Source organism: Schistocerca gregaria, chromosome X, assembly GCF_023897955.1.
Source record: "Schistocerca gregaria isolate iqSchGreg1 chromosome X, iqSchGreg1.2, whole genome shotgun sequence".
NCBI classification, from domain to species: domain Eukaryota; kingdom Metazoa; phylum Arthropoda; class Insecta; order Orthoptera; family Acrididae; genus Schistocerca; species Schistocerca gregaria.
Window position 1 is genome coordinate 602,737,568 of NC_064931.1, and position 13,810 is coordinate 602,751,377.

Genomic DNA, 13,810 nt, shown 5'->3' on the forward strand with positions numbered 1-13,810 from the left:
GCATCTTTAAAAGAATCTAGTGTATCCAATGAGTCAGTCTTCACTAGCTACAAATAACTCCAAAATCTGTTCATCACTCGAATGCCACTCCATTCTGTCTAAAATAATTAAAAACAATTTATGATGACAAATAAGAAGTCTTTTTAGCCTTGTGGGGTAGATTTCCACCCCAACTGGTACCTATGAAAATAAATGGACGCTACTTAGCAAGCACCTGCACAATGAAAAAGCACACAGAGTACTAAGATTACATAGATATCAAGTGCCAATGCTGTGATTGGTATGGAACTGTAAACAAAAGGGCAATGTGTGGCGTAATAAATTATGCCAAGAATATAGTAAAGGGTTAGTTAATAAAATTAGCTCCTGAAAGCAGTCTTGTGGAACTTCTCGGACTAGTTGCAACATCTTGGCCTCAAATATTTTCTGTTCTGTGTAGGCTCAATTGTTTCATTTCCTGCATTGTAACTGCTTCACTTACTGCTGTGGAGCTGACTGTTGGATTAAAACTATGTAATGTTACTTTAACAATGGTCACTTTCTCCTTTGGAAGTCTGAACAGCTGTTTTTGTTCCACTTCTGCAACATCTATTTTCACCTTAAAGTGACAATATTTTACTTATTTTGCTCACAAAATTCAAAATTTCTCATTTTCTTGTAAATATTTTATGTCGTACCAATTGTCCAACTACACCTTGTGCTTTTTCAACGTTTCCCAGCTCCACTGTAACACATGTTCCACACTTTGAAATTCTACTGCATTCATGTTCAGTACTACCAATCTTCCATTACAAAATTCCATTTCTCGCCTAGCGAGAATCTCTGCTCGCTCAAATTTCTCCTTCTACTCCAGCAGTTGAAACAACTCACTACTCTCTAAGTTATACAATAAATGTTTACTTTTTCCATGTTGTCATGGTGTTGTATCAACATCCTGCCTTTCAATGGGTTCAGAGGGAGTGGGGGAGGGGGTGGGAGTGGGGGAGGGGGTGGGAGTGGGGGAGTGGGGGAGGGGGAGTGGGGGAGGGGGAGTGGGGGAGGGGGAGTGGGGGAGGGGGAGTGGGGGAGGGGGAGTGGGGGAGACGTGGGGACATCCAACATTTTTTGTATCTATTTCTACAGTACCTATTTTTGTGCTTGTGGCATTCTATAGGGCCATGAACAAATCACCCTGAAAAATATCGCTATATGTGGTGCATAGTTCTGTAATGGCTACTTTCTTTTTTGTGTTTAAATGAAAACACAGATATTTATTTGCACTTTCAATTGTGGCTTGTTTTAATTTAGGTCGCTCATTCTGAATCAGCCCTGCTTCAGCACTCCTTCAGTTATCAACTGTGGGAGTTCTATTGACTCTCTCTCATTTGTAGTGTTCAGTACACTCATTACGCACTCACTCTGCTGCATTTTTACCAATGGCTCAAGTAGGTATGTGCCCTTGGTGTTCTCCTGTTTCAGTATAAATGCCTCTCTCATCCTATTCAGTCCTCCTCTTAACCTAAACACCCGTTCCTGTTGAGGCCCTACCATCAGTCTTCTTTTGCTTTGCTTGTGTCTCTGACTTCTCTCCGGCAATCCTGGTTGTCTGTTCTGTATAGTTAGACGGTTTGCTTTCTGTTGCTACTACTTTCTATGGGTGTTTAGCTTTGCATCAAAACCTGTTTTGAAACAGCTATCTCTTTTCTTTACCTACACTTTGTGGAGATCACATTATTACTCTGTCTTCATTTTGATCCATTCCCTATGGATCCACACTCTTTTGATGGCCTAATTAATTAGGATTCCATTTTCCTTAAAGAAGTTTCTGCTCACTAGTCCATCAAATGAAAGGTCAACATCTTCCCTGATTATGTGGGAGCAATGTCTCACATTATGCTTCTCGTTTGCAATCAGTGGACTATAGTTCCTTCTGCCTTTGCAACTGTATTAGCAATTCCCGAATTCTTATACCATCAGTCAGATTATACATTCCACAGCCCCTCCAGCTAACCTTCCACCATACCTAAAGCTACTACTTCGTAGTAGGTTTATATATGCCCCACTATTCACAATGAATCTTATGCGATTCTCTGTGCCTTCTTGACATTCCAATTCTACAAGCTCGGTCATAGTTTTGTAGTCAACTGCCAATATTTTTCTGAGTAAGGCATACGACAACTTCTAATAGCAGCTAGGCGAGAATCAAAAGAGCTTCACCAAGAAATGTGCTGCGTCCAGGTTCATCCATATGACCAGGCATTGGCACCCTTGGCAGTGCCTGATTGTGGTTAACTGCAATGCCTCTGACCTGCTATTAATAATGGTCACTGGTAGGAATATTAAACCCCTTGCTAAGTTTCCCTGCACTTTACTCTTCTTCTGTGCATGGTAGGCACACACTGCACAGTCTCTCACATAGTGTACAGTTCATTTACACTTGAAACATGTCATGAACTTTGACGGTGTATACATGCTTCTGTGTCCTGTCAAGTTACACTGCGAGCACCTCACTATCTGTCCTTTTCCATGCAATTAAGAGGAACCTGGGGGGGAATCAATATCATTCTAGATCCCTAGGAAGAACACTGCTCTGCTCATCTTCCATATGAGCACAAGGCTGCCTTCCAATTCTGACAATTTCTGGTACAATGGATAGCTTCTCTATCATGATGCTGCATCATATCTACCACTAAGCTATGCTTTCTCCACATTCTTGCCAACTCACAAACATTTGATATACAATGTAATCTAACATTCCTTTCTTATGTAATTTTGTACCAGGATGGCATGCATGTGTTGCAAAGTGATGCTTAGATTTCTGACCAGCAATTTTGCACATGACACATAACTATTGTAGTTTTTTCCTTCTTTTTTTTTCTTTTTTTTACAAATTTTAAGAGCGTGTTGTGCTCCTCTGGATTTATGAGCTCAAACTCAATATTGCAGTGGTCAAGAAAAACATTTTGAATATTCTTAGTGCTATTGAAGGATTTTGATATTAATTTGAGTGCTTCAGAGAAACTAATGAACTGCTGGCAGGGTGACTCTCATGCATCTGTACCATTACACGAAACATTTTGTCATGTGACATGCCTTTTACGCTGTTGCACTCACCCCAGGTATTCTTGTTGCTCATTCTACTGCTGCTGCATGCCATCTGGTGGCATAGCTTTGTCCGAGTCCTCTCGTTGTTGCTGCTGCTGATGTATATCTTCCACTGCAGAGCATCGTCTATGTCCTCACACCACCATCTGCTGCTGCTGCATTACTTCTGTGCACCATCTGCTGCCACTGTTGCACCACTCTAACTGCCTACTGGGATGACTGCCTTAACCCCAGGATCTACAGCTTCTCATTCTGATTTCTTATATCTTTTCACGGCACCATTAATCTGCTGGGTCCATTCCAGATCTCAGTTCTGCCATTAGCTTGCATAGTGATTGTTCAAGTGATGCAAGGTATTCTCAAAGCCATTCTGTCTTTCTGTTTGATGTTGGGCTGTGTAGGTCCGATATTTCAAGTGAAGGGTGACCTTTTCCAATAATTTGTAGTGTGCAGTTGCTGCATAGTCAAACAACAATTAACTTCCACTAATCCATGACCAACTGCACACACCTGGCACTATAAAAAAACATTGTCACATCTAGCGAGTGGTCTATAAGCTGAATTACAATATATCAGGGGAGGTCTGTTCAATTGGCTAACCATACTGATAGCTAATCAAGTATGTTAACGAATAAGGGAACTCGGTGGAGAAAATATAAATAAATGTAGTACTGCTCATCCAAACAAAATATTGAGAAATTAACTACTCCTGTTTATAGAATCTGGAAAGTTTCACTAAAAGAAGGTATGCAAAGCTAAGTATTAATTGTGACAGTGCCAGAGCAAATTCTCTAAGTCCAGGCACCATGCCTGAACTATGTGAAGTTCCTTCAACTCACTGTTCCATCTCTAATTCAACCTTTGCTGGTGACGTACTATCATGTTATATTTCCCCGCGGCTTCCATGTTTCCTGGGCCACATATGGACATTCAACCAATGCCCAGTGGCATTCTCTTACATGAGGCCACCACATCTATGACTGGCCAACATTCTTCCTGTGACAATTTCTTTGTATTCTGCAAGCATAATTGTCTGCTCTGACTACTGTTGTTACCTTTCAAGCAACTGCATTGTCCATATATGTGAAGGTACAGAACATCTATTCAAAACTGCATATTAACATTATGAGGCTACCTTCACATCATTTGTTGGATGTAATTCTGTCGTTTTTTAATGACTTACTACAAGAAGAGCCAAATATCGATAGTTTTATCAAAATGATACTCACAGGGTTGACCCTTTTCTCTTCTCTGCCTCAGTTTTGATTTATTGTTGGTTCCAACAGCATCTTGCACTAAAGTATATGCATACTCTCCATCATATGAAGAATAAAGGCCGGGTACAGCATCCTTGACCTAAGATATAAAGAAATGAAAGTGAAAAATAAGCAATTTATAATTCACACTAATTCTATGCATGGAAATACTTACTTGAGCATATTCAGAACCCAAATCAACATTTTCTGGTGTTGCCAAAGGCGCATGTCCGAAACCTGCCTGTTTGGCGAGTTTGTTCACTGTACTTTCACGGCCAGCAACATTCATTCTAGCTATTGCATCTGTTACAAGCGAGAAATCCTTTAAATTCAGTTTGCCTGGTTGCTGAAAGGAATTTAAAAAGAAAGTTAAGTTTAAAGTTATCTACTTATGCCACACACACACACACACACACTCACACACACACACACACACACACACACACACACACACACACACACACAGAGAGAGAGAGAGAGAGAGAGAGAGAGAGAGAGAGAGAGAGAGAGAGAGATGGAGGGAAGGAGCACACTTGAACCTGGATACTTGCCTTTTTCAGGCAGTGATATACAAAGTGTGATCGAAAAGTAATGGGAATTATTGTTTTTCTTAAAGAATTTTTATTTACTCATCAACATCTACTTTGCCCCTTAGAAGTAATCCCCCCCCCCCCCCCCAGACACAATACACTTGTGCCAGTGCTTTTTCCAATCTTGGAAGCACTTAAGCACTTATGTAACTCACTTTTAGTTATAATGTTCAGCTCTGTCAGCGATTTATGTTTTTACCTTATCAATGGTGGCAAAATGATGTGCTTTCATGGCTCTTTTCAGCCTTGGGAATATAAATAAGTCACTGGGGGCACATCTGGCAAATACAGTGATTGAGGCATAAAAGCAGGTGGTTTTTTTTTTTTTTTTTTTTTTTTTTTTTTTTTTTTTTTTTTTTTTTTTTTTGCAAAAAATCATGAACAAGCATTGAAGTGTAATTGGGAGCATTATCGTGATGCAATTTCATGCCCAAAAGTCTGAAGAAATTGCTTGGCATGAGACAAGGAATATGCCAACATCATCAGCAACCACTCTGATGGTGATTCGGTGATTTTCAAGAACAATTTTTTTTAGTTCTTCCACAATGTCGTCAGTAACTGATGTGCTAGTGTGTCCAGGGTGGTTGTTGCATTCAACATCTTCAAAACCCTCTTTGAAACATTTATAACACTCACAAATTCTAGTCTTACTCATAGTAGAGTCTTCAAAACCCATTGTCAGCATTCTGAATTCATTGTTGCACTTTATTCCATTTTTTTCGAACAAAATGTAATGCAAATTTTTTGAGACATTTTTTTCAAAAGTATAAATTCACCGAACACTCAAAAAGAAGTATAACATTTTCACATACTCAAAACAGCTGAAAATAAAAACAGACGTCAGAAGGAACATGTGTACCAAGAAGAAGAAAAAAACTTAAAATCTGATGTATAACGGCCGCAAAATTAAAAAATTCCTGTTACTTTTTGATCAGTGCTTGTACAATTTGAGCCAAGTCTCCACTGGACATAACCAAGTAAGTGGAAATCTATCGCCTCTCTGCTTCCTGTATATAACTACACATTACACTGATACCTGGAGCTATCATTATCAAATCATGAAGCTAAGCTCTGTGCTTTTCACTTATAATTAAACTGAGAAAGATAATGGAGAAAAAAGTTAACTTGGTGTACCGAATGGCAGCATACCTAATAGATATATGATCTAGCCACATCAGTAACATGCTTCTATAGACATTTCTATCAAATGTTTGATGAGAAGCAAGTAAATGTGAATTTGTGAATGTGCTTAGATGTGTAAATTAACAAAGAAAAAATGGCAAGAAAGTTAGAGATAATTTTTTCCACAAAAAAGTTAGTGAATTAAACTCTATTTGCAAGATAATATGAATTATATTAGTGAAATGTTATCAATGAACACTAAGAGAATCTTCGACACAGAGGAAAATATTGTGAGGGCATGGAATACTTCACATCAAATAATTTCTGCTACACCTCTTGCATCTCTTCTATAGTATGAAGCAATGCAGTGTATCATGTACTGATGTAGTTTACAAATTGAAGTTATGATTTTAAGAGTCAAACCTTCTAGTAATATACCTTGTGAACTATTGTCCAAATTCAAAGAAAGTGTCATGCAAGGTTTCGGAATCAACACACTCCATGAAATATGTTCATACCTATTTGCTAACATACTCAATGTGCAATAAAAGACAGGAGCCGATGGAGACTATGAGTCACTTCCAACTGAAGACAGAAATCTGTACAACATATAACAAAGGCAATCTTCTCAAGATATGCCACAAAAATCATGGGAGCTTGCAACCATTCAGAAAGGATAGCTGAACTAAGAGACCTTATGTAAAAGAAAGTATCAAATGCAACAGATAAGAACAAAAAGATTATGAATACAATTCAGGTGAGCATTTCACCAGCGAAACTCATGTCAAGTGAATTTACACAGTTGAGTTCTACTTGTTTTATTGTGAAGAAGAATGAATCAACTATGTTGGAGCTTTGTGAATTACATGATTTGGCATTATATATCCGAGTAGCTGAAGTGGTTCTCTTTTCTGCAGATGAAAGTATTACTCAAGCCTACTGAAATATCAACACCTGAAAGGGTAAATAACTTTTTTAAAGTTGTTAACAGCTTCTTTCCAAACTGACCACCACACAAATGAGATAAAACACAAAACGTGAAATTCTCTGCACAATGCTGACTACATTGTTTGAAATAATTTACGAGGGAAATTCAGTAACCAAACAGAATATTCTAAATTATTGGGTATTTACAATGAAAAAAATACTGAAGTTTAAATCACATGTGGATCACCATAAACTTCTAAGCTCCACAAATGTTGCACTGTGGATAATAGCAGGTATTAGATGTCTTATGGCATTATATTCTGGAGTTACTCATCATTGACATAGAAATTATTTGTTGCACAGATGATGATGATAAAGATAATATGCGGTATCCTCTATGGAAACTGTTGTACACAGTTCTTTACACAAATGGACATACTGACAACAGCCACAGAGTACATTTGCTCCTTTACGGAGTTTATTGTTAATAATTGCTGTTGAGAAACAACAGTAACAATTGTAAGTAATATTTAGAAGGAGAAATTATTTACACTATCCATGACCCAAGCCAAGTGTTGCTCAAAAAGAAGTGTGATATTCAAGCATAAAAATATTGTACTATTAACCAGTAATGTGAAGAATCTAACACGTAATAAAAGTAACTTCAAATACAAACTAAAATGATATCTTCTTGACATTCCCTGCCGCGTGTGTGTGTGTGTGTGTGTGTGTGTGTGTGTGTGAGAGAGAGAGAGAGAGAGAGAGAGAGAGAGAGAGAGAGAGAGAGAGAGTGTTTAAGGTTAATGTAAAGACCTGTATGCAAAAGGTCAGTATATCACCATAGTTATAACTAAGAAAGAGAGAGATACTTCTGCACTGACCCATTCCATATTATAGGGATAGATAACTATTATGTTCCATGGAACACATTAGTTACTAACCAAACAACCTCTTACCTTCAGCAGATCATAGGTACACAAGTTAGTGAAATCTTTGATTAGGAGAAAAATTACAGGGTCTGCGAAAGAAATATCACAGCATAGGAACAAAAGGGCTGTCAAAACATCTAGATTGAGAGGGAGATGCAGGAAGGAAGCTGACAACTAACGTGATTTAAAACCAGATGTACGCAGGAACTGAGTAAGCTGGAAGCTGAATACAGTCTTAAAATATGCCATATTTTACTGAAAATTATGAATACAGTCCATGTAAATGGAAAAAAGGACCAAGAATATTCCAACATATATGCAAGCTAAACAGAACTGAAACTACTTGGATGAAAACACTTTAGTTCCAATGCACGAACTATTTCTCTTACCTTTAGTGTTTGACTACTTCCTTTAGGCCTTGTCTTGGTCACTGGCATATGCCGCCTGCCAGTGGTGAAGGCGTGTTGTTGGTAACTTGACATCCACACACCGTCTTCTCTATCTGTATCACAGGCAAGTATGAGATACATTAGTCACTTCTGATACTGCATAAAATTTGAATAAATACACAGAAAATGTAGCTATCAAGTAATCTCAACTACCTGAATCACGTGTCACCAGAGAGTCCCGTGAATCACTTATGTCAGCTATGAAGAAAAAACATTTGATAAACTAGCTGTAGGCAACATAATAACCATGACAAATAACATAAACAAAAGTGATCTCTGTCAAATAAAGCGGGACCAAAGAAGACCTCTGATGAATGAAAGGATACCACTGAGTGTTCTTAAAATTAATAGCAGGTTAAGCCTAAAAACAAAACAAAGAGATACAATTTGGAAGCTCAGCATAGACTCAAAGCAATAAATTACTGCAACAATTGAAACATAAATTTAATATTCATAGCAAACAATTCAGTTACTGACAACCATTAACTGTACACATGTGACCTGAAACACAGCTATAATTACATGATTACTAATCCCTATTGGATAAATTTCTCTCTAGTGCACCATATTTACTTAAGAGGCATGACCTACATCTTACACTTCACTGCAGCCAAATAACTACTCCTATACCCTGTGCTACATGAATAAAAAAATAAATATACAGCCTTACTCACTTAGTACATGATGGCCAACTTCGTGTCTTAGGGTCAATGATAGTGAATGGCATAATAAATACCAGTCAATTAAATTCCTTCAAAGAGATCTGGTGTCAACCTCTAGTAATATTTAATAAATTACTCACTGCTGGGTGGATAATTGTAGCACCACTTTCAATAGGTCCAGGGTGCACTATACACAGGAAGTAGCTATACTAAAGAAGCAGAGAAAGTGTGGTGTGCAAAGGAGGATTTTTTTAGAATAGAGAAATCCCTCCACTACCCAGATAAATGCTGGTTTAGAGTTGAAAGAACAGCAGCCCCGATAATTACAGAAAGGTGTACTCATTATGACAAACTGGAGAAAGAGAATGTGAATATAGTACTGGTTAACCAAGGGAGTGTGTATGGGGAAAGTCACAAATTAGTCTCACTCATAAGGGGTAACAATGTTAGTACTAGGGACATAAAGCTCGCTGAAACCACATGTTAATAGCAATCAATTGCTACTGGAATATGTATTGCAAAGAAAGGCTGGAAGCTAGTGGTAGAGGATTTTTGTAGCTGTAAATAATGCTATAACATCCACTGAGGTTAGCACAGATTCTGAATGTGAAATGATTAATGTGAAGTCATGTATTAAAGATGGAGCAATGACAGTAATCAGATGCTTTTACAGTCCCACTGTTTCAGGAGTAGTAGTGGTAGAACATTTCCAGAAAAAACTAGAGAAGGTTGTGTGCAAATTTCCTGGGCACGTTACAGCAGCAGGGGCGATTTCAGCTTACCAGCTGCAGACTGGTAGACTTAAGTGATTACAGCAGGTGGCAGGGGTAGAATATCATGTGAAATTGTTCTGAACACCTTGACAAAAAATTACCTTGAGCAGTTAATCAGGGCACAGGTACTTGAGAGTAACACTTTAGATTTCCTGGATACAAAGATGCTTGATCTCTTTGATGCAGTTAGTGTAGAGCAAGGTATTAGCAATCACATGGTGTTATAGCCTTACTGACTATGGGTGTGGCAAGAAATAAGTATCAGATTACCTGAGCAGTCAACATCAAATATTCATCTCTGAGACTGAAAATGTTGAGTATAACCGGTCAAAGTTCATGAATACTGTACAATACATAATTAGACACGTGCTGAGCCAAGTTGAGAGGGATGGTAAAGACATGCTATGGTTTGTCGTATAACCGTGTTATATGGTCTTTTTTATTTTTATTTTTTTTTTAATCGTGTCTGAGGCATCTCCAACAACATTCTTCCAAAGACACTCACTGTGGAGTGTGGAACATTATTGCTGGATTAAGACTTCAACATGAAGAGAGGTCAGTCTGTTTGGTTAGAGCATGGCCTTTAGTCACTAATGGTGTGAGCAGCAGCTCGCATAATGAGCAAGGGATGTGATAGAAATCCGTTATGAATTTGTTTATGTGAGAAGTATGATGGGATAGTGAGGAAAGCCATTGATTAAAGACTCTCAGAAAGAGGTTTTTCAAGAAACTACTGCAGTCATTTCAATCTGATGACATTCTGTCGTACTGCAAGCTGACTTGTATCTTGCAGCATATTGCTAGAGGTACCATGTTGCTGCTGGGGCCACAAAGAGGTGGCATGAGGAATTTTGGGAACCTTCCGATTAAAGTGGTGGCTAACTATAAGAAATTGTTTGTTGTAAACTGGTTCACAGTGAAAACCTGTCACACTGTAACTACTGTTTCTTTATGAAATTATTCTACTTGACTAATTTTCCTCAAATTAACATATGTATGTTTAATTTTTTCGTAATTTTAAAAACTAAAAATTCTGTAATTTTAAAAACTTGGAAATTTTGAGCACAAGAGGTTGTAACCGATATTATTAGTAAATACTAATGCCTTTACACTGACATAGAAAGTCTTCATATTTGTATCTGTTGAGAAATTTTTTAAAGGGTCTTGTGCCTAATTCGGATTTCAGTAGTTAAGGATGTCAAATATTACATAATGACATTTAATTGGATTTTAGAATCTTTTTAAAAGTATCAATTACCTTGGTAAAGCACTGTGTGACTGCTCAGCTAATGTTGTTTTTGTGTGTTGGACTACTGAGTGTCAATAAAGTGTTATAAGTTTCTTTTGGCTTTCAGTATACCACCAGTTCACTCCACTCCCCACATATCTGTGTCTCTATCCTGTTCAGTGTAAGAAAGCTGCTCTGAAAGCAAAGCAAGCTTCACTGCAGTTTTAAACATAGCCAAGGTCTCGTTGACAAACAAAAGCTAAAAAAGCCAAAAGCCAAAATTAGTCTAAGGAAAGCCACACACGAAGCATACAATGGATTTGGCAGTAAAACTCTTATCTAGTGATCTGTCAAAAAACCTAAGAAATTGTAGTCATATGTCAAATCAGTAAATGGATTGAAGTTATTTGTCCACACACTCAGTGACTACAATGACATCAAAATAGAGGATTACAGAGAGAATGTCAAAATATTAAGTTGTTTTTTTCCAAAATTGTTTTACCAAAAAAGATCATACTGAGATTCTTTCTTTAAACTGTCTTACAAGTGCCAAAATGACAGATACCTCAGGACAGAAAGTCACTTAACAGAGGAAAAGTGAATAGGCACAATAGGATAACTATAAAATTCTAAATAGAATGTATGAAAGAAACTGGGGCCCCTTCCAGTGACCATCTAGTGTAGGTGACTGGAGGTATTCTCATTTTCAAGAAGGGTTGTCAAACAGACACACATAAATGTTGGCTTATAACACTGACAACATTCCATTGTAAAATTTTGGAGCACATTTTATACTAGTGTATTTGAACATTTTATTTTTAGAGACCAAAAATCTCCTTTGTAGGAATCAACATGGACAATTTGAAACCCAGATGGGTCTGTTTTTTCATAAGATCCAGAAGGCAGCATGTACCAGTATCCAGGGTAGATGCTGTGTTCATTGACTTCCGGAAGATGGTCGATAAAATTGTTTTTGTCGGTTGTGTTCCACTGCTTTGATAAAACATAGAAATGACATATTGTTGCACATGAAGTTGCTGAATAATTTATTTCTTAATTGTACAGTTAAAAACTAAATTATATATTGTGAATAGTGAGAAATGTTCAGGCATAAAAGTTACTTCAGACCACACCATGGAAGTGTTATAAAACCATTACTGTGCACAATAAACACTGTCATATATAGGGAAGTTACAACGTTATGAAATTGTTGCAAAATGCACGAATACCTGCAGGGGAACATTTGTTGGAAGTAGAGGCAGTCGACCCTAAACAGAAATAAATGTAGCATAGACAGATGGAAAGACTCATTATTGTTCAATTACATAATTGCCAAACAGCCACTGGAAGCAGTTACATCCACTAAATAACTGAGAATATGTATCTGGAGCAATTTAATGATAAGTGGCCACATAAAGCTAATTGTAGAAAATAAAGATGCCATACTGAGATTAATTGAGAGAATTGTCAGGAAGTGTGGACCACTCACGAAGGAGGTAGCCTTCAAAGCCCTTGTTCAACTGATATTGCTACTATGAGATGTAGCAGAAAGGACTGATAGAGGAAATAGAAATCAAAAACATCAGAGCATTTCTTCATAAGTTCTTTCAATAAGTGTGAAAGCATCGCGGAAATAATCAGCCAGCTCCAGAGGCAGACGCTACAAGAGAGATGATGTACATCTTGACTGAGTTTACTTTTAAAATTTTGTGAGCATACTTTCTTAGTAAAGTCAATCAATCTATTGCTTCCTCCCATGTACATTTCACAAAGAGAGAATGAAGGCAAGGTCAGAAATATTTGAGCTCACACAGAGGTTTACCAATAATTGTTCTCCCCATGCACATTCAGGATTGCAACAGGAAAGGGGAAAGTGACAGTTACATAAAGTGTCCTTTGGCAAAAATCATAAGGTGGCTTGTGGAGCATAGATGTAGATTTAGACAACACAACTGAATGTACTGTGACCACTTGTCACCAAAACAAATAAATGATGGTTCATTTCTTCAAAACAACATGATGACAATAATCAATGAAATTATAGGAAAATCACTATTTAGAATTGAAAAAGACACACATCCAAAAGGAATGGGGAGGATGTGTTGGATTACCAATACAACACTACAAAATAAAGATGACATGTTAACAAAATTTGATACCACTGAGAACTTAAGTCAACACCCTTGACCATTCATTACAACTGTGAAAATATTAACCACGTAAGATGTTGGACATCATAAAAAGCTGTTCACAAATGACCTACTAAGAACACTCCAGATAGATCATAATTTGCTTATGGATTTGGTAAGATGAAAATGAATGCCCACAAATAAAAAGCACACAATTTTCTTCCTAACACATATCATAAAACTGCTAACTGAAACACAGACTTCCAACAATGTTGTGTAGACGTCTCGATAGGAGATAAACTGCAACTACTGGAGTCTACTATTAGTTTATTTTGCATAAAGCTAAAAAAGAATATGGCTAAGCACTTACCAAGGACCATCAGAACATATCGAAACAGTGACAGTGGATCACTACAGAGTAGCCCAATAAAAGTAAAATTTGCAGACTGCATTAACACCCCTATTTACTTATCTGCAGGCCTGTGACTTTTAACTGTTGGCAGTCTGACATATGAATTAAATGACAAGCACTACATACAGAAGATGAATATATCTATGATGATAGCTTCTACATTGTGTGTATCAGGGCATCAGAACACTACAAGAATGTTGGCAACATGTCACTGACATTCATGGCAAATATGTACATAAATACAAGCTG

The 13,810-nt window shown here is 37.4% G+C and overlaps 1 protein-coding gene across 6 annotated transcripts in view; it reads right to left on the bottom strand.

Annotated features, from left to right (window-relative positions):
- Positions 1-13,810, bottom strand: part of LOC126297586 (rho GTPase-activating protein 190) — a 296,415-nt gene that overhangs the window by 93,689 nt on the left and 188,916 nt on the right. For 4 of the 6 annotated variants that reach the window (XM_049988556.1, XM_049988559.1, XM_049988560.1 and 1 more), the window contains 4 exons: positions 8,511-8,555; positions 8,298-8,410; positions 4,516-4,686; positions 4,314-4,440 (listed from right to left, as the gene is read on the bottom strand). In XM_049988556.1, coding sequence (XP_049844513.1) covers positions 4,314-4,440; positions 4,516-4,686; positions 8,298-8,410; positions 8,511-8,555 — 456 coding nt within the window. The remainder of the gene's footprint in view (positions 1-4,313; positions 4,441-4,515; positions 4,687-8,297; positions 8,411-8,510; positions 8,556-13,810) is intronic. The other 2 variants (XM_049988558.1, XM_049988561.1) reach the window with 1 other exon arrangement.